Source organism: Ornithorhynchus anatinus, chromosome 6 (genome assembly GCF_004115215.2).
Source record: "Ornithorhynchus anatinus isolate Pmale09 chromosome 6, mOrnAna1.pri.v4, whole genome shotgun sequence".
NCBI lineage: Eukaryota > Metazoa > Chordata > Mammalia > Monotremata > Ornithorhynchidae > Ornithorhynchus > Ornithorhynchus anatinus.
In genome coordinates this window covers 29,435,974-29,462,403 of record NC_041733.1, presented here as the reverse complement: position 1 = coordinate 29,462,403, position 26,430 = coordinate 29,435,974, and the positions used below count along the sequence as shown (strand labels likewise).

Here is a 26,430-nt window from a genome sequence, read left to right as displayed (position 1 = left end):
ACAAATGAGGAAACTGAGGCACAGTGAAATTAAGTGACTTGCCCAAGGTCACACAGACAAGTGGCAGAGCTGGGATCAGAACCCAGGTCCATGCTCTGCCCATTAGGCCATGCTACTTCTCAGAATAGTACTTGGTATATAGTAAACACTTACGAGAAGCAGCGTGGCTCAGTGGAAAGAGCCTGGGCTTCGGAGTCAGAGGACATGGGTTCGAATCCAGGCTCTGCCACTTGTCAGCTGTGTGACTATGGGCAAATCACTTAACTTCTTTGGCCCTCAATTACCTCATCTGTAAAATGGAGATTAACTGTGAGCCTCAAGTGGGACAACCTGATTACCCTGTATCTATCCCAGCGCTTAGAACAGTGCTCTGTATATAGTATGCGCTTAACAAATACCAACATTATTATTAATTAAAACCACAATCATTATTATGATTATTTTCCCCACCTTCAGAAAACTGCAGTCACTCAGGACCAAAGCCAGGAAGCTCCCGTCACCCAGGACATGGGATGGAAAGCTGAAATCCTAGAAGGTTCTAGAACAACAACATGCAATTCCTCCTCCCATCTTGCTCACCACATCCCTGTTCTCCCTCACCACTAAGCCCCTCACCCCCAAAATTCATCCCAGCAACTCATATCCCTCTAACTTATCCCACTTTCACATCATCATCCCCTACCAAGTCCTCTAACCTATTTCTCCATCAAGATGTAGCATATGGAACCCCAGCTTCATCATGAGCAAACTTCTCTTCATCCCTCACCCCTACTTCCTTTGAAGCCCACAGCATCCACGTCAACAAACCACTATAATTACTAGTTGCTAGAACCTCAGATGATAAAGTACTGGATAAATAGGAGGGAGAGAGATCATTAAGATCCAGAAGCCAATAATCATAACAATTATGGTACTTGTTAAGTGCTTTTATGGACCAAGCGCTGTACTAACACTGGGTAGATACAATAGTTAGGAAATTCTGTATCATGCAAAGAGGAATAGGCAACCACTGAATATTTTTAAATGAATGGAGAGTTGTACACAAAATGATGTTTTAGGGAAAGGAACCAGACGATAGAATAAACTACAGCCTAGAGGCAGGGAGGTATGTGAGGAGACTGATGCAGTAGTCAAGTCAGGATATGGCAAGTCCTTGATGTAACAGCATGGGGTCAGTTTGGATGAAAAGAAAGAGGGCAGATTCTGAAAATGTGAAGAATGAACTGATAGGATTTGGTGGGTGATTGAAAATGGGGGGGAAGAGCGAGGGAGAAAGAAAGAGAGAGAAGGAGGACGCGAAACAGAGAAGGAGGAAGAGAGAGAGAGAGAAGGAGGAAGCAAGACAGAGAATTCAAGCAATGCTAAGGTTGGGGGCTTGATAGATGGGGAGATGGTGGTTTGTCAACAGTGATAGGATAGGTAGGCGAAAGAGAGGACTTTGCAGGAAAAATGAGTTCAGTTTTGGAGTTGCAAGAAGGGCATCACACTGGGATTTCCTGGAGGCAAGAGGAAATGTAAGATTACGGAAGTGAGAGGTCAGGGCTAAAAAGTACCACCTGCATACCCAAATATTACTTAAGCACAAACTCATATAAGGATCGGAAGGAGGAAAGAGTGATAGGCAATTTTAGAATGACTCCCGTATTATACTGTAAGCTCTTTGAAGGGAAGGATTATGTTTACTAATTCTACTGTACTCTTGCAAGTGCTTAATACAGTGCCCTGCACCCAAGAGGTACCCAAGAAAAGCTATTCCTTTGACTGCCTCTTTCCCTCCAACTTTGTCTTTTTTCACTCCTCTTGTAAGAAAACAGAACCAGATTGTAAAAACAGAACCAAATAGCAAATTCTCTCCCCAATAACTTTTAACTTTGAACTACCACCACATTTTTAAGGGTTTTAAAATAAAACTAAGTCCCATGGGTGTAACTAAATGGCAGAGAGGTGCTGCCTGTGCTTTTCCGGGAGCCAAGCCATCCTGATCTGTACTGATCCCTGACGTGGCAGGATCGCTCCAGGACCCTATTGTACTAAAGAAAAGCCCAGATTGTTCCTAGATTCATTTATTCATTCCATTGCATTTATTGAGCACTTACTGTGTGCAGAGCACCGTATTAAGCCCTTGGAAAGTACAATTCATGTGACCCTCATTACCAAAGAAACACTATCTCAACCTTTCTCTGGTCCAAGGGAAAGGGCAGGCACAGTTTCGGCTCCAGCTCTGCAAGTAGGGGATGTCTGCTGGGGTTTAGCCATCAGGTTTCTGACAAAAAAGCACCTAGGGGGCTCCCCAAGGCCAACAGGCCCAGCAGGACCACTGAAAATTAGCCCGTTAACAGGGGACAGGAGACCACAGAGGCTCCCAAAGACAACTGCCGGCTGGGTTACTATGGCACTGCATCAGCAGTATACTTCAGCTTTAAATACATCCTCATGTAAAACTCTTGCAATCATTTCACAACATGCCAGCACCCTTCTCAACTACTTGCTCATTGTAAGCTATGCCCCAGTGGGAACACCAAGGGTGAGAGAGCGGGAGTGTACGAGCCAGACTGGAAGCCTGTTGGGGGCAGGGAAGGTGTCTGCCAACTCTGTTGTACTGTATTCTCCCAGGCGCTTAGTACACAGAACTGCACACAAGAAGTGCTCAATAAATACCATTGGAATGGCACTGAGCAAACCATTCTTACTATAAACAATTTCTTCATACTTGGTTTCAGTTCTGAAGTCTCATGAGGAGCGAGGATCGGGCTTTATTTAATTTGGGAGAAGCTATCATCACTTCAGACTCTTCCAGGGACAGCAATGGCTAGGAGTCATAGAGTGCCAAACAACAACAACATAACAATGGCATTTGCTAAGTACTTATTATATTTCAAACATTGTAATAAGGTAAACCCTGGGGTAGATGTAAGATATCCAGGTTCCAAATGAGGCACATAGTCTAAGTAGGAGGATAAACAGGTATTGAATCTCCATTTCACAAATGAGGAAACTAAGGCACAGAAAGTAAGTGACTTGTCCAAGGTCATACAACAGGTCCTTGCTCTTTCCATTAGACCACACTGCTTCTTATTATTCCACTTTAATTCCTAAAAGCATCTTCTCTTCCATAAAACTTTCCTTTGTTAGTAAGGACTAAATTCACTTACATCCTTCTTTGGTGTCTCCCAAAACTGAATGGTCAGTCATTTGTAAAATAATTCAGAACACAAGAATGTCTTCTTTAAAAAAAATTAGGAACCGCTACATACTGAGGAAAAGTAACTATGCCTTTGTGTGTTTCGTTCTGCTGCAAAACACCAACACATCCACTTGGGAATCTCCGAGTACTAGGCATCCCTTTTGGTGATGGTGAGAATTCATTAGCTTTCCATGAGTTAACTTGCATCTGTAACCACCACCCTCTTGATGAATTACTATTTTCTTCCTCTGAACTCCCATAAGCAACCTGAGTTATATAAAAAGCACCTTTGCACAAAGAGAGTTTCTGAAGCCTGTTTCTGTGCTTCTTTGGCTGTTCATGGGAATCGATTGGTCTTTAGTCTCATTGGCATTTCTGAACATTCTGTAGGTTCTCCCTGGATTTTTTTTTTAAATTAGGACTCTAGATGAAATGACCTGGGCCCAGGACACTTCTCAGGTGACACCCAAGATAACAATAGAAACAAATTGAGTTAACCAGACACAAATCAACTCAACAAGTTGGCCTTTTACTGCTCTAAAAAAATCAACTGATCAATCATTCAATCAATAGTATTTATTTAAAGCTTACTGTTTTCAGAGTACTGAATGCTTGAGAGAGCCAACAGGACCTTACAGTCTGGAGGGGGAACAAACATTAAAATAAGTGAGAGAGATGTGTGTGTAAGTGTTGGGGGCTGGGGGCTGAAGGTGGAGTGACTATCAAGTGCTTAATGGGTACAGATCCTAGTACCAGGGGGATGCGGGAGAGAGAGGGAGTAAGGGAAATGAGGGCTTAATCAGGGAAGGCCTCTTGGAGGAAATAAGATTTTAGGAGGGCTTTAAAGGTTGGGAGACTACTGGACTGTCTTACATGAAGCAGGAGGGAGTTTCAGGCCAGAGGGAGGACAGGAAAAGGGTCCAGCCTAATGTTTTCTATGGATAACAAATGATGATAAAGAGGATAAAGTAGGACTACATTTTTTGCTCTTCTAAAACTATGTGATCCTTACATGCCAAATGAAGTCAGTTAGCCCCAAATGAAGAGTCCGAATCAAAGTTTCTTCTGAAGCTGTTTGGAACTCAGATGGGTATTTGGCTGTCTGGATAAAAATGGTTTTGCCTGTATGCATAACTCAAGCTTTGGAACACTAGACCAAAAAAAGGGGGGTGAGGAGCAGAGTCTTTCCATTCCTAGTTTAAATAGGCATGAAAAAAATTGGAAGTAACATTTTGTATAGCATTAACATAGAGAAAAATCACATAACATCACCCAGATCATTCTGGCACTATCACATTGGAAAAAAAAAAGAGTGAACTCAACAGGAAGAAGCTTCTGCGTTACAATGAAAAATATCACCATCTATCCTATGGCCAAAACTCTTTTTTAAAAAATCACCTCATCAACCAGTGGTATTTTTTGAGCTCATACTGTGTACAGAGTGCTTGGGACACTATAAAACTGAGTTGGTAGGCACATTCCCTGCCCGCCAAGAGCTTTTGGTCTAGTCTCTTTTCCTTCTCTCATTTAGGTTTTTAAGACAAACATCCTACCGTTTACAAATTGGGGAAAGCCTAGAAGGGTTGCAATAGTGAGATGTCCTAACATAACCCTCTATTTACCCAGACTCCCTCCTGCTGTGCTCAATACACAATGGAGAGTGAATGGCTAGATAAGAAACTCTCTCTCCCCACCCTTCTCAGATTCTTCGTCCAATAGAACCAAGGGACTTCATACACATTTGCCAAACTCCCTGGCCCCAAGAAACCTCGCAAGACTAATTGTTCGAGCTAAGTGACAGCCGAAAAAGAGTTTGAGAGCCGCTCATTACATTCCACCTCTCGGAATCTACATACTGTACTGAAGCATACGTTACACAGGATTTTTTTTCCTTCCTGCAGACCTTTAAAAATGCTTTCCAAATTACTACCATCCGTCTTTCACATTCTGTTTTCTACAAAAGCACCAGAATGCGGAATGCAAAGGAAACTCTCTATTTGAGGGAAAAAAAAAGTCAGCACATATCCCATTGCATTTATTGAAAAAAAGGAGCCAAACTCCAGTACCTGCCTCGGGGGCTGTACTTTCCAAGCGCTCAGTACAGTGCTCGGCACACAGTAAGCGCTCAATAAATACGACTGAATGAATGAATTGCCAATTCCTTCTCAGTCTGGAGAAGGCGGTGATCTATTTAAAGGCTTCCTGAAGCACCGCACGCCTGACTTTTTAATCGGCAGCGGGACACTGCAGGTGGCTTTTTAGGGTTTTAAGGTAGAGAAGGAAGGCCGGGTCAGCGCTGCCTGCAAGAAATGGGGGTGGGGAAGGGGAGGGATGGGGTCCCGTGTCCCCCTCGAGAGGATGATGTGGATAGAACCCCAACTCCTCTTCATCCATTCATTCAATGGTATTTATTGAAGCAACGTGGCTTAGTGGAAAGAGCCGGGCTTGGGAGTCAGAGGTCGCGGGTTCTAATCCAGCTCCGCCACTTTGCTCTGTCACTTCAAGTCACTTCACTGTGCCTCAGTTCCCTCCTCTGTATAAATGGGGATTAAAAAGCGTGAGCCCCACGTGGGGCAACCTGATTGCCCTGTATCTACCCCAGCGCTTAGAACAGTGCTCAGCACATAGTAAGCGCTTAACAAATACCATAATAATAATAATAATAATGATGATGTCACTTCACTTCTCTGTGCCTCAGTTCCCCCACCTGTAAAAATGAGGATTCAAAAATGTGAGCCCCACTTGGGACAATCTGAGTACCCTGGATCTACCCCAGTGCTTAGAATAGTGCTCAGTACATAGTAAGCGCTTAACAAATACCATAATAATGATAATAATAATAATAATGTCACTTCACTTCTCTGTGCCTCAGTTCCCTCACCTGTAAAAATGAGGATTCAAAAATGTGAGCCCCACTTGGGACAATCTGAGTACCCTGGATCTACCCCAGCGCTTAGAATAGTGCTCAGTACATAGGAAGTGCTAAACAAATACCATTATAATGTCACTTCACTTTTCTGGGCCTCAGTTCCCTCCTCTGTAAAAATGGGGATTAAAAGACGTGAGCCCCACGTGGGACAGTTTGAGTACCCTCTATCCACCCCAGGGCTTAGAACAGTGCTCAGCACATAGTAAGCTTTTAACAAATACCATAATAATAGTAATGTCTCATAATAATAATAATACTGTCACTTCACTTCTCTGCGCCTCAGTTCCCTCCTCTGTCAAAATGGGGATGAAAAGACGTGAGCCCCACGTGGGACAAGCTGAGCACCCTCTATCTACCCCAGCGCTTAGAACAGTGCTCAGCACATAGTAAGCGCTTACCAAATACCATAATAATAGTAATGTCTCATAATAATGTCACTTCACCTTTCTGAGCCTGAGTTCCCTCCTCTGTCAAAATGGGGATGAAAAGACGTGAGCCCCACGTGGGACAAGCTGAGAACCCCCTATCTGCCCCAGCGTTTAGAACAGTGCTCGGCACATGGTAAGCGCTTACCAAACACCATAATAATAACAATAATATCACTTCACTTCTCTGTGCCTCAGTTCCCTCCTCTGTCAAAATGGGGATGAAAAGACGTGAGCCCCACGTGGGACAATCTGAGTACCCTCTATCTACCCCAGGGCTTAGAACATACTAAGTACATAGTCCTTAGTACATAGTAAGAACATAGTAAGCGCTTCCCAAATACCATCATTATCATCCCTGAGCGCTCCCCCTGTGCAGAGCGTTGGACTAAGCGCTTGGAAAGTAGCATCGGGCAACAGACGGGGCCAGTCCCCCGCCCCGCAAGGACTGGCTGTGCCAAGGGGGCCCGGAGCCAACCTGGCCGTTGGCATTTTCGGCCGCTGGCGCTGCCCCCGTTGGGACCCCGAGGCCCTTCTGCCCTCCCCGCGCCGCAGAGGCCCCGAGGGTCGCCCCCGCAGCCCCGCACCCCGCTTACCGCTCCCCGCCAGCGCGGCCAAGGAGAAGGCGAGGACGAGGAGGAGCGGGGGGCGGCGGCGCTGCTCCATGGCGGGCGGGCGGGCGGAGGAGGGGCAGGGCCCGGGGGAGGAGGCCGGGCGGCTCTGCAGCCGGCCCAGCCCCAAAGCTGCAGCCTCCTTCTTCTTCTTCTTCTTTTTGCTGCTGCTTTGGCTGCTCCTGCAGCTGCTGCAGCTGCTGCAGCTGCTTTGGCTGCTCCTGCTGCTGCTGCAGCCCGTGCGCGGGAAGGACCAGCCGGCGCAGGGCCCGAGGCCCGGAGCTGCAGCAGGGCCGGAGGGAGGGAGGGAGGGAGGGTGTAGCAGGCGGGCTCGGAGGCGGAGCCTGGTTCCGCAGAAAGGGTTTGCGGCAGCGGCGGGCGGAGCCTGCTGCCCCTGCCCCCCTTTCCCCGCACTGCCATCCCCGGGACCCCCTGCCCTCCCCTCCTCCTGCCCTCCCCTCCCTCCTCCTGCCCTCCCTCCTCCTGCCCTCCCCTCCCTCCTCCTGCCCTCCCCTCCTCCTGCCCTCCTGCGGGGGAGGCCGGGCCGCTGCGCCCCATGAGCTTTCCAGATTGGATAGGGATCGTCTCTGTTCATTCATTCAATAGTATTTATTAAGCGCTTCCTATTCATTCAATAGTACTTATTGAGCGCTTACCCTGTGCAGGGCACTGGACTAAGCGCTTGGAATGGACAAATCGGCAACAGAGACAGTCCCTGCCCATTGACGGGCTTACAGTCTAATCGGGGGAGACGGACAAAAGCAATCTGTTTGTGGCCCATTCATTCCCTAGTATTTATTGAGCGCTTGCTCTGGGTAGAGCCCTGTAGTCATTCATTCATTCAATAGCCTTTATTGAGCGCTTACTAGGTACAGAACACTGCATTCATTCGGTGGTATTTATTGAGCACTTACTATGGGCAGATCACTATATAATAATGTTGGTATTTGTTAAGCGCTTACTATGTGCAGAGCACTGTTCTAAGCGCTGGGGTAGATACAGGGTAATCAGGTTGTCCCACGTGAGGCTCACAGTTAATCCCCATTTTACAGATGAGGTAACTGAGCCCCAGAGAAGTGAAATGACTTGCCCACAGTCACACAGCTGACAAGTGGCAGAGCCGGGAATCGAACCCATGACCTCTGCCTCCGAAGCCCAGGCTCTTTCCAATTCAATAGTATTTATTGAGCGCTTACTAGGTGCAGAGCACTGTATTCATTCATTCAATAGTATTTATTGAGTGCTTACTAGGTGCAGAGCACTGCATTCATGCAATAGTATTTATTGAGCGCTTACTAGGTGCAGAGCACTGTATTCATTCATTCAATAGTATTTATTGAGCGCTTATTATGTGCAGAGCACTGTATGCATTCAATAGTATTTATTGAACGCTTCTTAGGTGCAGAATGCTGTATGCATTCAATAGTATTTATTGAGCGCTATGTGCAGAGCACTGTATTCATTCAATAGCATTTATTGAGTGCTTACTAGGTGCAGAGCACTGTGTTCATTCATAGTTTTTATTGAACGCTTACTATGGGCAGAGCACCGTATTCATTCATTCCATAGTATTTATTGAGCGCTTACTAGGTGCAGAGCACTGCATTCATTCAATAGAATTCATTGAGCGCTTACTATGGGCAGATCACTACATTCATTCAATAGTATTTATTGAGACCTTACTAGGTGCAGAGCACTGTATTCATGCATTCAATAGTACTTATTGAGCGCTTACTAGGTGCAGAGTACTGTATTCATTCATTCAATAGTATTGAGCTCTTACTAGGTGCAGAGCACTGCATTCAATAGCATTTATTGAGCGCTTTCTATGTGTAGAGCATTGTATTCATTCATTCAATAGCATTTATTGAGCGCTTACTATGTGCAGAGCACTGTACTAAACGCTTGGAATGTACAATTCGGTAACAGAGACAATCCCTACCCCAAAACGGGTTCACAGTCCAAATGGGGGAGACAGACAGCAAAGCATAACAAAACACAAAATAAGCAATCTAGCGGCAAAACAGAACAAAACAAGCAGTCTACTAAGCGCTTGTCATGTACAATCCGCTTAGTACAGTGCTCTGCACTCAGTCAGTGCTCAATAAATCCGACCGAATGAATGTCCAAGCTCAATAAAAATGAAAGAATGAATGAATGCTCCACGGTGGCGCCTCCCCCGCAGCTGCAGACCCCACGGGGCGCTTAGACAGGGCTCAGCTGATTGCCCTGGGCAATTTTCCCCAGCGAAGCCCGGGATTTGCGCGAAGGAAAACGATCGGAGCGATGCCAGCCGCTTCCGAGAGTCGCCTCCCACCGCTCAGTCCTGCAAGGGACTGGCAACGCGCCTCCCGGGCGCTAGACATTGTGCAGGACACTACACCGCCGGCCAGGCTACGAGGAAGCTGGGTTATAGTTTCTCCCGAAGCCTTTTAAATTAAGGATCAGCAGGGAGGGTGTTTTACCCTAGGGGAGAAATTCCATTCTCTACAAAGAGAACGTAGCCTTAGCGTCTCAAAAATCCACTTTGATGTTACCGGATTTAAAATGATGGGTAAAATCATCATATTGAATTCTCTTGCAGCCATTGCAAGCACTCTAACCACCATGCCATTTTCTTTAAAAAAAACCAAACACCTACACTTTGCAGACATGTAAAAACTGGAGAAGTCAGGTCAGACTTACTGCACTGCAGCAAACCAAGCTAAGTGTCCTCGACCGTAATAAGTCTCTTTAATCAAAATAAAATGGCATTTGTTAAGCATATACTATGTGCCAGGCACTGTACTGAGCACTGGGGTAGGTACAAACAAATAATAGTTATGGTACTTGTTAAGGGCTTACTATGTGCCAAGCACTGTATTAAGCGCTGGGGTAGATACAAGGTAATCAGGTTGTCCCAAATGAGGCTGACAGTCTTAACCCCCATTTTTACAGATGAGGTAACTGAGGCACAGAGAAGTTAAGTGCTTGCCCAAGGTCACACAGCAGAGAAGTGGCAGAGTGGGATTAGAACCCACTACCTCTGACTCCCAAACCCGTGTTAATCTGTGAGCCCCATCCGGTTGGACGCAGGCCCTGTCCCACGTGGGACTCACAGTCTCAATCCCCATTTTACAGATGAGGTAACTGAGGCACAGCGAAGTAAAATGATTTGCCCAAGGCACGCAGAAGACAAGTGGCAGAGCAGAATTAGAACCCAAGTTCTTGTGACTGCCAGGCCCATGCTCTATCCACTGCACCATGAAATCCCTAGAAGAACACATACTACAGCTCTTTTGCTGTAAAATTATTTCACTTGTATTGAGTCAGGTGACAATTTCGCAAGTTTTCTGATAAGAGGATTGCTTTGTTTTGATAAGGCTTTCATTGGATGAGAAGACAAGAAAGTCTTGTCTTTTCAATCATTAAAGTTTTACTAGAAATTAAAATATTTGAGCCTTGATACTTTTTCTCTTGCTCTTTTGATAGAGTTGATATCTGCACAATTTATAGAAATTCTAAAGGTTTGGAATGGCAGACATTAACATAGATACTGTTGAGAAACTGTTACCACGTTAATACAATCCCTCATCCTACCCTGCCTGGATTACTGCATCAGCACCCTTGCTGACCGCCCAACCTCCTGTCTCTCCCCACTGCAGTCCACACTTCACTCTGCTGCCCGGATCATTTGTTTAAAAAAACATTCAGGACATGCCACCCCACCTCAAAAGACTCCAGTGGTTGTCCATCCACCTCCACATCAAACACTGACACACTTTTGGCTTTAAAGCACTCCACTGCGTTGCCCCTTCCTACCTCACCTCACTTCTCTCCTTCTACAATTCAGGATGCACACTTTGCTCTTTCTATTGCTAACCTTCTCATTGTGCCTCCATCTCTCCCATCTCGCTGCATTCATTCATTCAATAGTATTTATTGAGCGCTTACTATGTGCAGAGCACTGTACTAAGCGCTTGGGATGAACAAGTCGGCAACAGATAGAGACAGTCCCTGCCGTTTGACGGGCTTACAGTCTAATCGGGGGAGACGGACAGACAAGAACAATGGCAATAAACAGAGTCAAGGGGAAGAACATCTCGTAAAAACAGTGGCAACTAAATAGAATCGAGGCGATGTACAATTCATTAACAAAATAAATAGGGTAACGAAAATATATACAGTTGAGCGGACGAGTACGGTGCTGTGGGGATGGGAAGGGAGAGGTGGAGGAGCAGAGGGAAAAGGGGGAAAATGAGGCTTTAGCTGCGGAGAGGTAAAGGGGGGATGGCAGAGGGAGTAGAGGGGGAAGAGGAGCTCAGTCTGGGAACGCCTCTTGGAGGAGGTGATTTTTAAGTAGGGTTTTGAAGAGAGAAAGAGAATCAGAACCCTGACCCACGTCCTGCCTGTGGCCTGGAACGCCCTTCCTCCTCAAATCTGACAGACAGTTGCTCTCCCCCTTCTTCAAAGCCTTATTGAGGCGCATCTCCTCCAAGAGCCCTTCTGGGACTAAGTCCTACCTTTTCCTCATCTCCCACTTTCTGCCTTTCTCAGACTTGTTCCCTTTGCTCTTCCCCCCTCCCAGGCCACAACACTTATGTTCCGATCTGTAATCTTACTTATTTGTATTCGAGTCTGCCTCCAGGGAATGTGTCTCTTTATTGTTGTACTCTCCCAAGTGCTTAGTACAGTGCTCTGCACACAATAAGCACTCAATAAAAATAATTGAATGAATGGGAAACAGCATGGCCTGGTAGTAAGAAGGACCTGGCTTCTAATACCAGCTCTGCCACTTGTCTGCTGATTGAGCTTGCACAAATCACTTCAGTTCTCTGTGCCTCAGTCTTGGGGATTAAGACTGTGATCTAACTTGATTACCTTATACCTACTCAGAATTTAGTACGGTGTCTGGCACATAAGAACTTAACAAAAACCATAAAAGAAAATATACTGTTTCAAACAAAACACGAGCTGGCAGGTCAATCACTCAACTGATGGTTTTTATTTAAAGCTCATTGTGTGCAACCACTGGAGGAAGTGCTTGAGAGAGAAGAATGAAACTAGTAGACATGCATAATGCTAATATTTGTTAAGCACTTACTATGTACCAAGCACAATACTAAGTGCTGGGATAGATACAAACAATAAGGTTGGACACCATCCCTGCCCCTTATGGAGCTCACAGTCCAAGTGGGAAGAGGAACAGGTATTGAATCCCCACTTACAGTTGAAGCAATTGAGGCAGAGAGAAGTTAAGTGACTCACTCAAGATCACACAGCAAGGCAAGCAGCAAGGTTAAGATTTGAACCCAGGTTCTCACTCTTTCCGCTAGCCCACACTGCTTCCCAAGAAGCAAGCCCAGCAAGAAAGACACAACAAATTAAGTTACAGATAAGAGGAAGAAATGGGTGATATGTACGTGAGTTAGTGCTTAAGAAATGGGGTATGTAAATATGTAAAGGTTGAGAGAATTATATGATTAGGTGGTATAGAAACAGAGAATTTAGACATTAATCATGTAGAAGATGTGATTTTAGAAGGGCTGAAGATGGGGAAAGCTGTTGATCATTGGTTATCAAGGGGGAGAGATTTCCAAGTAGCAGGGAGGACAAGAGCAAGAGGTCAGTGATGAGAGAGGCACGACGTGAGGAAGGTTAGCTTGAGAGGAATGAAGAGTGCAAATGGAGTGGAGTGGAAAACCAGAGTGGATAAGTAGGGGGGAGAGAGTGCCTTAAAGCAGGTGGTCAATCTACAGGGTATATTCACAAGGAAGGGTAAGGGGACTGATTTTTTCTCCATTAGTTGAAGTTTAACTTTCACTGTTTTTTTTACGACAACCTTCATTTTGAATCGGTTTCTGGATTTACCGATTTCAGGAAAACACTAGCAATTATGGAGTTATAACCACCTGTTCACTCTGTAACTGGGCCTGTTTTGACTGAATATAGTGGAAATAATGATAGCAATAATAATGGAATTTGTTAAGTGTTTATTGTGGGCCAAGAACTGTAAATATAATGATTAAAAGATAATGTGGTGTTGCAGTTTCGTTGCTTCCTCACACCCAGTTCCTGTGGCAACTAATTGAAGACATTTGTGCCTGGGGGAAAGGAGTTCACTGGCACTGGATAAAAGTTGTTTTTACCATTAGCAGTCCAGGTTAATATTGGTACTGTATTTGCTGAAGAATTCAAAGAGGGCTTTGAGCAAACACAATCTAGTATATTTTGTTAACTTGCATCATCCAGGAAAGCCATTCTCCCCCCGAGACTTAAGCTTGTTGTGGGCAGGGAACGTTTCTGCCAATTCTGTGGTATTACACTCTCCCAAGAACTTAGTACGGTGCTCTGTGCATAGTATGTGGTCAATAAATACCACTGATGATGATGATGATGATGATAATGATGATAACTGACCAAGGAAGCGCTCAATAAGTATAATTGAATGAATCTTTCAGGCCCAGCTAGAGCTGGCTCCAGATGATAAGCAAAGTGTGCAGATGTTTCTAACTTCTCATCTCCCACCGTCTTCTCCCTCCCTTCTGTGTCGCCTACATCCTTCAAACAATCAGTCGATGGTATTTATTGAGTGCTTACTGTGTGAAGAGCACTGTCCTTGGGTCTGCAACCTCTAAGCACTTTAATACTCACTTCTCCTCCACCTGCCAGCACTTACGTACATAATTTATACTCTTGTTGCTTCTTGTGTCGTCTTATGCTGTCGAGTCATCTCCGACCCATAGCGACACCATGGATACATCTCTCCCAGAACACCGCACTTCCATCTGCAGTCGTTCTGGTAGTGTATCCATAGAGTTTTCTTGGTAAACATATGGAAGTGGTTTACCATTGCCTCCTCCAACACGGCAAACTTGAGTCTCCACCCTCGACTCCCTCCCATGCCGCTGTTGCTCAGCACAGGTGAGTTTTGACTTGTAGCAGATTGCCTTCCACTCGCAAGCCACTGGAGATAGCTACACTCCTCCCCCTCCCTCAGGGTTGCACCTGGAGAGTTTCCATTACTCTACCAGTCTCAACTATGAGAGAGAGAGTCAAGCAGAGCTAGCTTCCATTCCATTCCCTAGCTTGAGAGTGGAAGCATAAGAAAAGACAAGACACCTCTTTTCATCTCAATGTCAGTGGCACCACTGTCCTTCTCAAAGCTAGAGCAGGGCAGAATTGATCTGTTAACTGGGCATAGAGTTGAGTCTCAAACCTGAGCTTCTTTGTGGCTCTGGGAGAGTGAAGTGAGTTGTCATCAAAATGTTACATCTCACACTGAGTTGAGCATATGCAATGACATGAAGGGACCTTGAGGGACCTGGCAGATGTCTGGGCAGCCGAATATCTGAAGTTGATCCTGAGATAAGCCCAGGTAGAACCAGCTGTTCCTCCTGATTTTATCCTTTGCAAGAGTAATAATATTAATAATGGTATTTGTTAAGCACTTAATATGTTCCAGGCACTCCACTAAGCACTGGGGTGGATACAAGCAAATCAGGTTGGACACAGTCCCTGTCCCACATGGGGCACACAGTCTTAATCCCCATTTTACAGATGAGGTAACAGGCACGGAGAAGTGAAGTGACTTGCCCAAGGTCACACAGCAGACAAGTGGCAGAGCCGGGATTGGAACCCACAACCTTCTGGCTCCCATGATCATGCTCTATCCACTATGCCATGCTGCTTCTCTTATGAAAGAAATGGTCCCAGAGGGAGGGAGATCTTAAACTCTAATTAGTTACTAATTATCAGACACCATGGATGCTCAGTGTGGTCGGCATTTCTGAAGCTTTTCAAAAGGCAATTAAATTCATTCAAATTATTAAAATACAGGAATCAATGTCAGTGTGGGCCCTTTCTTTTGTAGTGTTACCCTAATTCCTCCCAATAGGAATGGATTGCTATTCCCCCATTCCCACAGGGTTATAGAGGTACAGTATCTCTTTAGTAACTAACAAGTGTTTGTTAAGTGTCTATTGGGAAATACATTTTTCTGGAGGTAACAAAGTTACTGGAAACTGAAAAGTCTATATTTATTTATAGTAACTGTATGGTATGATCTCCACTCATCAAAATGACTTGTGCCCTTTTTGGCTTTGGAAAAATGCATTATCTTCCATCAACCCATGCAAACCTGAACCTGAGAAGAATACTGATTATTCCATATTGTTCTATGTAAATAGACCCCCTGGTAGATTCAAGAGTTGTGTGTCTGGTTAACTCACCACATAAGGAATGAAAGAGGTTCTTAATGGTCCTATTTTACCAGAGGATATAAATGAAACTGGAGAAGATTATGTGGGGGCCCCAACGTCACATCAGACTTGTTGTCATTGAGGTGCCAGGTTGATAACAATTAGTCTGGTACTGTTCCTTCAATTTGCCAGGGATAGTAGAAGTAGAAAAATAATTCTGATTATATGGGGGGAAGGTGAAAACCTCTCCTCACAAAACGAGAATTAGAAAAAAAGTTTTAGATGCTTCAAAAACTAGTGAAAAATTACTCATATTTAATCATCATTAAATCTCTGGACCCTGCTCTAGGTTAGCGTATAAGAAATCAGGGTTTAATTTGTTCATATCATTTAAATATATCAAGTGGTATAATTGGATTTTACATGATTAAGATTTCTGGTAAATGGTTCCTTGTCAGGAATACCTTGATTGATGACCTAGGTTAAGTTCTCATCTTCCTCTCCTAAAGCCTCCATTCCCTTCAACTGTTCCATTTTATTGATAACACCACTATCCTTCCTGGGCCCAAAGCCACAGCCTTGTTGGTCATTCACAACTCTTTACTGATCTTCATTTTTCAACTGTTAAATCCTGCCAATTCTTCCTCCAAAACATTTCGTAGCTCCACCCTTTCTTTTCAGTGATCAATCAATCACATTTATTAAGTGCTTACAGTGTGTACTGTATTAAGCACTTGGAAAAGTACAAAATAACAGAGTTGGTAGGTACATTCCCTGACCACAACGAGCTTACAGCTCGGGAAAGAGACAGATGTGAAAATAAATTTGGTTATGTACATAAGAGCTGTGGAGCTGAGGGTGGGGTGAATAAAGAGTACAATTCCAAGTTCAACAATGACATGGAAGGGAGAGGGAGTAGAGAAGATGAAGGCTTAGTTGGGGAAGGCTTTATGGAGGAGATGTGATTATAATAAGACTTCGAAGGTGGGGAGCGTGAAGGTCTGAAGGATATGAAGGGGGAGGGAGTTCTAGGCCTGAGGCAGGATGTGGGTGAGGGATTGGTGGCTAGGTAGAGCTCCGGGGTCATCTTACTAGTTAGCATGCTATCCAAACAGATGTGTCCAAACACTCATCATATATGGTTTAACAACTACATCAACCTCCTCGCTGGTGGTTCTCCCTGCCCCCAACACCCTCTCCCCTAACTCTTTGGTCCACATTCCACATTATTTCTTGGATCATCTTCCCGAAGCATTGCTCAACACAACTCGGGGAGTAGTAACATGGAGTTACCGTTAAAGCCTGCTGATAAAACTCTGCCTTACAGGGAGTGATATGTAGCATATAGTTGAATGGCTATACAAGTTCAGTTCCTAACCCAGGGGAATTAGGTCTAAACCAATTGTTATTAAGATAAGGCTGGAGGTTGTTTTATGGTATTTGTTAAGCACTTACTGGCCGCCAGGTGCTGTACTAAGCACTGGGGTAGATGCAGGCTAATCAGGTTGGACACAGTCCATGTCCCACTTGGGGCTCACAGGCTTAATCCCCAATTTACAGACGAGGGAACTGAGGCACAGACAATAATAATAACTGTGGTATTTGTTAAGTGCTTACTATGTGCCAGGCGTTGTTCTAAACGCTGGGATAAACAGAGGATAATTGGGTTGGACACAGTCCCTGTCCCACAGTCTTAATCCCCACTTTGTAGATGAGGGAACCGAGGCACAGGGAAGTGAGGTGACTGGCCCAAGGTCACACAGCAGACAAGTGGCAGAACTGGGATCAGAACCCATGTCCTTCTGACACCCAGGCCTGTGCTCTATCCACTAGGCCATGCTCCTTCTAGGAGCTCAGCTAGTTCATCTGTCCTGGGATCCAGTGCAGATAAATTGGGGATGCTGATTCTGCAGACACTCTCCATGATGGGGTTATTTTATCCCACTGCTGGCTAGTGGGATACATGCCTGGGGAAAGGGGTGGGAGAATGTTCTGCTGCTCTTTCAGAAACCTTGCCTCAAGGTGCACCATAAATTGTTTCATCCCCTGGACTCCAGCAGGTGTGAATGAGCTCAGATCATACTTGGGCCCTGGCAATCGCAGCAGGAGACCAGATCCATTTCAGAGCTCCCTGGAGGTCATTTGTCCTTCTCACTGAACCTCAAATAACCCAAACCCCTGACAGGGCAGCCCAGAAGAAAGCCCAACTCCTGGGATAATCCAAGTGGGATTCAGTCTTCATTGTCTTATGCTGTTGAGTCATCTCTGACCCATAGCGGATGCCATGGACACATCTCCCCCAGAATGTCCCACCTCCATCTGCAATTGTTCTGGTAGCGTATCCATGGAGTTTTCTTGGTAAAAATATGGAAGTGCTTTACCATTGCCTCCTTCCGTGCAGTAAATTTGAGTCTCCACCCTCAAATCTCCCCCATGCCGCTGCTGCCCAGCACAAGTGAGTTTTGACTTGTAGCATATGGCCTTCCACTCACAAGCCGCTGCCCAAGCTAGGAATAGAATAGGTAGGCCTCTGCTTGACTCTCCCTCCCATAGTCAAGAATGTTAGGCTACTGGAAACTCTCCAGGTACCACCTTGAGAGGGCTAAGTCTTCATAGGGATTAGGGATTAGTTGGAACTAGTTTGCCCTCATAATATGGTAGTGTCAGCCGGAGTCTCTGCTGATGAGCCCCAGCTCAGGATCTTCCTGGCTTCAATTCATGGGCTAGACTTAGAGAATGTGTCTAGCAACTCTGATATACTGTACTCTCCCAAGTGCTTAGTACAGTCCTCTGCACAGGGTAAATCCTCAGTTAATACAACTGATTGACTGATGGGGTATGTGGTTGTTGCACTTGTTGCCCAGGGGGAGAATGATTGTGATGAGGTAGTGCAAATTGCTAGCTCCATAATCAATTCCTCTGTGGAGGCTCTTGGTTCTGAAGCTCCTGAAAGAAAAGTCCATCATCAAGAAGAGCAAGAACATTTCTTCACAGTGCCTGGTGTTTGGAAAAGCTGCTCTTTCCTCATTTGTCTCAGTGACCCAAATCATATTTTACTATCTCCTAAAAATACATTCTTTCTTCCTACACATCTCTTCCCGACATCAAATGTTGGTCCTTCAGGAGCCAATTATCCAGTTGTCATATTATTCCAATTTCCTGTTTCACCTAGTCCAACTTCATGTTGTCTGCCTTTTGGCCATTTTGCTGGCTTTTCATATTTCCACCAAAACACATCTAGCAACTATATGCTACATATCACTCCCTGTTAGACAGAGTTTTATCAGCAGGCTTTATCAGTAAATCCATGTTACTGATGGAGTAGCGGGAAGTGAAACCTCCCTCATTATAATTTCTTTGCATCCTTTCTCTCAGGATAAGGAAACTGATTTACTGGTTATGAAAAAGAATAGTTCATTCAAAAATGCCCTTTCGTTACTCTAAGTTCATTCCCACTACATCACTATTTAAAAGTTTCTGAGTGTGGCTTGAAAAAAGAGAGACAAGAAACCACATTATTCACTCAATCACACCAGAAGCAGCATGGCTTAATGAAAAGACCATGGTCTTGGGAGTCAGAGGTCGTGGGTTTGAATCCCGGTTGTGCCACTTGTCAGCTTTGTGACTTTGGGCAAGTCACTTAACTTCTCTGTGCCTCAATCACCTCATCTGTAAAATGGGAACTAAGACTGTGAGTCCCACAAGGGACAACCTGATAACCTTGTATCTACCCCAGCACTTAGAACAGTGCTTGGCACATAGTAAGCACTTAACAAATACCATCATTACTATTATTTTCTAAAGCACTACTTGTTATAAAGGGAATAATACAGATAGGGATAACTGTAAAAGAGAGGAAAATGTATATATTCAGCAACATTCTACAATCAAAGCAGGACCTGCACCACTGAGTGACTTAAAAACATTTAACTTCCAGCCTAGCTCCTCATTTATTGAGTAGCATGGCTATTCAACCACTTGGGGGGTCCTGAAACTCCCTTATGTTTGGAACAATCGTGCATTAGCAGATAGGCAAATAGCAAGTGCTATGGCTAAGCATGCCTCGAGACAGCCATAAATTATTTTCCAAATATAATTGAGACAATACCAGCCACATTCCACCCAAAAGTTCCAGTTGTATTTGACAGAAGGCATTCTTTCTAGTGCATATCTACCTTCATTTGGTGATTCTCAACCATCCCTTTGCCAGACACCTTTCCGCTTCCTGTGACGACCTAACCAAGGTAAAAGCCTGGAGTCCCTGCTTTCCTCCCCAGCCCTTCATCCCTACCACCAGAATTCAGGTACGAAGTATCACTGTAGTTAGGAGGCTTCCCAGGAAAGTCAGAAAGAAGTATCAGAGGAGGTAGAGATAGTGAGAGAAGGACATGTCCGGCATTGAGGGATTATGAAGTAGGCACTCTACGGACATTGGTTGGTCAGCTGGTTATTTCACGGCTGGCTATAGATGCTCTGTAAGTGCCCAGTGGGTTGTACTTCCTCCCAGTAATTGAAGGAGGCAAATCAGCTAAGGTCTCCAACCTCTTCTCCCTCCCCCTCCTTATCATTAATGAATAACAATAACAATAATAATAGCAGTGGTATTTTTATGTGCTTAGTATGTGCCAAGCACTGTACTAATAATAATAATGGTGGTATTTATTAAGCACTTACTATGTGCAAAGCACTGTTCTAAGTGATGGGGGGATACAAGGTGATCAGATTGTCCCATGTGGGGCTCACAGTTTTAATCCCCATTTTATAGATGAGGGAACTGAGAGACAGAGAAGTTAAATGACTTGCCCAAGGTCACACAGCTGGAGAGCGGCAGAGCCGGGATTAGAACCCATGACCTCTGACTCCCAAGTCCGGGCTCATTCCACTGAGCCAAGCTGCTTCTCTACTAAGCACTGGGGTAGATGCAAGATAATTAGGTCCCACATGGGGCTCACAGTCTAAATAGAAAGGAGAATAGGTATTGAATCCCCATTTTGCAGAGGAGGGAACTGAGGCACAGAGAACTAAAATGACTTGCCCAAGGTCACACAACAAACAAGTGAAGGAACCAGACTTAGAACCCAGGTCCTCTGACTCCCAAGCCCATACTTTTTCTATATGCCATGCTGTTTCTCATCAACTAATGTGAAGCAGGGTGGCTCAGTGGAAAGAGCATGGGCTTGGGAGCCAGAGATCATGGGTTCGAATCCCAGCTCTGCCACCTGTCAGCTGTGTGACTGTGGGCGAGTCACTTTGTGACTCAGTTCCCTCATCTATAAAATGGGCATGAAGACTGTGAGCCTCATGTGGGACAACCTGATTACCCTGTGCTTAGAAGTACATAGTAAGCACTTAACAAATACTAACTAACCTTTGCTCTCCTTTCCAGCCATTTCTCCTCCTTCCAACTACTCTGCCTGTCAAATTATTTACCTTGGTTATTGGGTGAAAGGCCACCAGGCAGAGCTGGTAAGAAGGCATGTGGTACTACCCAGATTTACATGAATTTCCCCTTTCTCCTACACACATTCATACTATTAACCTCTAAATATCATTAACCTAAGTCCTTATTCATTCATTCAATCATATTTATTAAGCGCTTACTGTGTGCTGAGCTATGTACTAAGAGCTTGGAAAAGAACAATACAACAATAAACAGTGACAGTTCCTGCCCACAGTGAGCTCACAGTCTAGAGGATCATCCTCCCATCCCCACAGCACATATGTACATATCTGTTATTTATTTATTCATCTATTTATTCATTTATATTAGTGTATAGCTCCCCCCTCTAGGCTGTGAGCTCATTTTGGGCAGGAATGTGTCTGGTGTTGTACTGTATTCTCCCAGGTGCTTAATACAGCTAATGCAGCAGATATTCCTCCGTATTTCTTCCCCATATTCAAATGAGTTAATACGAAGCCTGCTTAGGGATTTGGCAAGTAGTTTATGTTTCTATTATATTACAGTAGCTTCTATCTCTGAAATATTTAGTAAGAAACATTTTGAATATCTGGTTCCTTCCTTCTGTAAGACTATAGCTAAACATTTGGTTTTTGTATTCACATTAGTGAAATCTCACTGGAGCAGTTTATGAGATTAAAACCACAGACTAAATTTTGGCTTATATGTGGAAATAGTCTTGGCTTGGGTCTCTTTCAGTGATCCCTCACCAGTCCACATCCTTCCGTTTTAAAAGCAGTCCATAAAGGGAAAACATAAGTAATAAAAATTAAACCTGATAAAAAAAAGTATCCTACAAACTAGCATGGGTGTGGGAGCCAGAAGGACCTGAATTCTAATCCTAGCTACCCCAATTTGTTTGCTGCATGACCTTAATATCTCTGGTCCTCGGTTATCTAATCTGAAAATGGGGATTACAATTGTGAGCCCTTTTTGGGACAAGGCCTTTGTCCAACCTGATTAGCTTGTATCTACCCCAGCGCTTAGTACAGCGGTCGACATATAGTAAGCACTTTACAAATACTACTAGAAATATAGTAATACATTCATTTTAATGCAACATTTCATTGCAAAGGTGCCTCAAGTTTTCCCAACCCCACAACCTTGGGGGGTGGTGAAAAATGATCACATTCCTTTCTCATGAGGATAGTGGACGTTCTTCTCAAAGTCACAGAATGACCTACCAAAATGAAGTTTAGAAATGAATATAGTAGCAATTTTGAAGGGTCCCATGATTGCGTGGATTTCTAGAGTTTTCAGGTAAAATTCTTTCTACACTATATCCTGAAGCATACCCTTGTGACCCTCTGTAGGGTATTTTCTGTACCAAATTTAAAACTTAAAAGTTTAAAAATTCAGCTAATTAATAGCTGTCGTTTTACTGACAAAAATGAAATCTGACCCCTACTGGTAGAATGAAGAATGAATCCTGGTAGAAATCTTAAGATTTTCATTTCAATATTAAAAACACTTGCAGAATTTGAATCTGGGGATGGGATGAATCCCAGCATGACATAAAGCCACAGCATTGAAGTTTATTTTGGAGAGTGTTTAATTGAAAAGAGTTAGGGCTTTTACTTTGAGTGATTTCATTTTACATTTTAAATTTCCCATATGAGTTAATCAGTTTTTAATGACCTTTTTAATCTCTAAATTTTCATTCATTCAATCGTGTTTATTGAATTCTTACTGTGTGCAAAGTGCTGTACCAAGCATTGGGAGAGTACACTACACAATGAAATTTTCTGTCCTATTTGAAGTATTTGCCATTCTTTTTAGTTGGCTAGTCATTTATTTTCTCATACTGCATTTTTGTGTTCCTTGCTATCACAAATATTTGAATTGATGTTAGAACACTATTTAGCTAAGCCACATTTATTATTGTCTATTTTCTTCCACCACACCCAACTACAACTCTGTGGGAATATTTTATTTATTTTTATGATGGTTATTGTTTTGCATCTTAATTTGGATTCTCATACTTCTACACTTTATTTTCTTCCAGATCTTTTCTTCTCACCCTAATTTAAATTAATCTAAAAATTAGGATTAGGCTGATCAGAAAATACGGCAGTTACGTTTGCCTTGGGGCAATTCCTAAACTTATGGAGAGTTCTCTTTGTGAGCTAAGTATACAACACCAAAGCTTGATTTTAAAATACCCACCTGAATCAAATGCATTTCCATTTGATTCATTATATTACAGTAGTTTATATCTCTGAAATATTTAGTAAGAAACATTTTGAATATCTGGTTCCTTCCTTCTGTAAGACTATAGCTAAACATTTGGTTTTTGTATTTTGTACAATCTATGTTTTGGTTATTCACTGTTGACAATACCATCATTCTTCCCATCTCACAAGACTGTAACCTCAGCATTATCCTTGACTCCTCTTGCTCTTTCAACTCCTTTCTATCTTTCAATCACCAAATCCAGTGCATTCTATTTTCACTACGGACCCAGAATCCCTCACTTCTTCTCCATCCAAACTGCCACCACCTGATCCAAGCATTTGTTATATTCCATCTCAACTATGGTATCAATTCCTCACTGACCTTCCTGCCTGGAATTTCTTTCCTCTTCATGTGCTGCAGACCACTATTCTTCCCATCCTCAAAGACCTACTAAAATCACAACTCCAGGAGGTCTTCCATGACTAACATTTCAGTTCCCTACCCCATACTGTGTCACCTTTGCACTTGGACCTTCACCTGCAACAATTCAGGTATGGTGTCCCCACAGCACTTGTGTACATATCTATAAACTCTACTGCTTCCCCCCATCTGTAATTTATTTTCATGTCTGTCTCTCCCGTTGGATTGTAAATTCACTGATGGCAGGGATCCTATCTACTAATACTATTAAGGATGGTATTTGTTAAGCAATTACTATGTACCAGGCACTGTTCTAAGCACTGGGTGGATACGTACAAATAGGGGTGGACACAGTCCCTGCCCCATGCTGGGCTCATAGTCTCAGTCCTCATTTTACAGATGAGGTAACTGAGGCCCAGAGAAGTGAAGCGACTTGCCCGAGGTCACACAGCAAACAAGCGGCAGACTCGTGATTAGAACCCATGACCCTCTGTTGCCTGGCCCATGCTCTATCGACTATGCCATGTTGCCTCCATGCGTGCTAATTCAACTCTACTCTCCCAAGCATTTAGTTCAGTGCTCCAAGCAGCATAAGTGCTCAGTAAATGCTACTGATTGATTCTTACTCATTTATTACTTCAATAGTATTTACCAGGGGCCTTCTATGTGCAGAATACAGGACAAAAGCACAGAGAAAAAATGGAAGGGTGAGAATTAGACACAACCTCTTAACCCTAAGTGGCTTTCCACCAAAGTAAAGGAAGGGGAATGGTAAGAGAGTGGTGATAGATACATTAAAAAAAAATTGAAACAATAAAAGCAGATATCCACTTATAATTAGAGAAGGGAGACTAAATTGTTTTAGTTTTTGTATTGTACCTCTTCACGAAGGTTGGATTGTGTGTACACATTAGGGCTAGAGCCAACATTTGTCAATACAACTGTTGGAATTTGGGGGTTTGAGGCCAAACGGTGCCCACTGGTGACTATTAAAGGGACGTGCTGGTAAAAAGCATTTGTGGCTTGGCAGCATTCATTTAAAGGCCTATATCACTAAAATTCCATTCCTTTGTTAGGTAGCCCCAAAGTAGCATTTTTTTTGCCACTGTGACACTTGGTACCGGTGTATCTACTGTGCCACCCACAGATTCCTAAAGGACTCTTTTAGTATTTCTACTTTACAGAATAATTTGGTTACTGAATAACCTACTCAGTTTTCTAGGTCTTGGATTCTTTGTCCCTCAATGAACTACAGATTTAACCACACTTGGGAATAATTTGTCACATTCTAAACTCTTTGGGTCCCACTGAATGATCTCCCCCCCATCTTTTTTGGTGTTCAAAAAATTTCCAGTTTAATATAGTCTGCTGTTATGCAATTAAAACCACAATATTCAGCTGCCATAATGATCTGATAAAATCATATATCAGATAAAATCATATATCAGATATCATATATCACAATATTCAGCTGCCCATTTGAAATACCTCAGAGCATTCATATTTTCTCCCTATCCCTACTTATTTTTTTCAGCAACTATTTTCTGATCTGGTGTGATCTAGTAATACTTTTCATTCTCCAGACTTTTTAAACTTTCTTTTATCTTGTGAGTATGCATTAATAAAATGAAGATCTGAAGCATTGAAGAATGTTCATTAATTTCTCTCATTAAGCAATCCCTTTCTTCAATTGTTAGCAAGCATACCATATTTTCTCTCCAGAGGTTGTTTCTCTTGGTATTTATACAAGGTGTTTTTATTTTCCTTGGCTCCTTTGCTAATGCTAGCTCATTCACCTTTGTTCTGTCTTTATTCTTCACTCCTCCTGAAATGGCATCATACACATCTATTTCCAATTTCCCTTCTTCCAATTCCTATTTTCAGTATATTATTATTATTGTTATATTTATTAAACTCTTAATGTGTCTAGCTCTGTTCTAAACCCTGGGGTAGATACAAGTTAATCAGGTTAGACACACAGTCCCTGTCCCCCATGGAAGAGGAACAAGTATTTAATCCCCATTTTACAGTTGAAAAACTGAGACACAGAGAAGTTGTGAGTTGCCCAAGGTCACGCTGGAAGCCAACTCCTCTCACTCCTAGTTCCATGTTCTTTCCACTAGGCCATACTGCTTCTCAATAAACTTGTATCTACCTCCTCAACTCCTCTACAGCCTTTGCGGGATATAATCATGCCCAAACTGAGCCAATTGAAGATGAAGGGACTGCAGGTGTAAATGGCCAATCACTGAGCCAAAGGTAGTCATAATTGTTTACACATGCGACCTGGTGCCTGTAGAAAATAACTGCATAGGATAAAAGGAAGGCCTGCCAGAAGCCATTTCAAATTCAGTGCCAAGAGAGTTGATTTCTTGATAAAGATTTTGGGGAAATAAAGCATCTAATCTTGTGCTATCTGAAAAGGGGACTTTTCAGCTTTTTTTTTCCTTCCTGAATGTCCCCCCAGAGAAAGTTAAAAATAATTTTAAAAAAAAGCAGCTTTTAAAGTTGATTCTTGTTTAAAATTAGAGGTAAGAGCCAGAGGGGTGGCCTTGGTTGGGTGTTAGTATGATAATCTGAGTTTTGCTTTGCTTTCAGTAGGGGTTTATACCGGAAAGCTATGTAAGTATTTTTACCTTCATTTTTCCATATGAAAAATGAAGATGACCATCTCTTGCTTCCCTTACCTATCCAAGAAAGAACAACTGAAAAACTATACCTGATGCCTTGGGCCACTTTCAGAAAGGGGTCCTGTAAATTCCAGGTATTGTTATTATGACCATATTGGAGTCTGATACTCTCTGAACAGTGATACCACTTTTTTTCTATTTTCTTCTCTATTTTCAATGGCTGAAAATGGAGGATTTTATCCTGTTTCTTTTCTGGATAAATCTCTACTTTGTGAACTGTAATAAGGTCATCTTATTTCCATTTGGTTTATTGAGACTTCAGACTGGTTTCCCTGGTAGTTAGGATCATTTAAGCCTCTTCTGGTGCCTCCTGGTACATGTAAATGTGAGTTTGGGTTAGTGGATAGAGCATAGGCCT

The 26,430-nt window shown here is 43.3% G+C and overlaps 1 protein-coding gene across 1 annotated transcript in view; it reads right to left on the bottom strand.

Annotated features, from left to right (window-relative positions):
* The window catches only part of CD99L2 (CD99 molecule like 2), a 155,077-nt gene that overhangs the window by 104,552 nt on the left and 24,095 nt on the right, over window positions 1-26,430 (bottom strand). Inside the window, exon 2 of the mRNA XM_007665870.4 lies at window positions 7,135-7,493. Coding sequence (XP_007664060.2) covers window positions 7,135-7,493 — 359 coding nt within the window. The remainder of the gene's footprint in view (window positions 1-7,134; window positions 7,494-26,430) is intronic.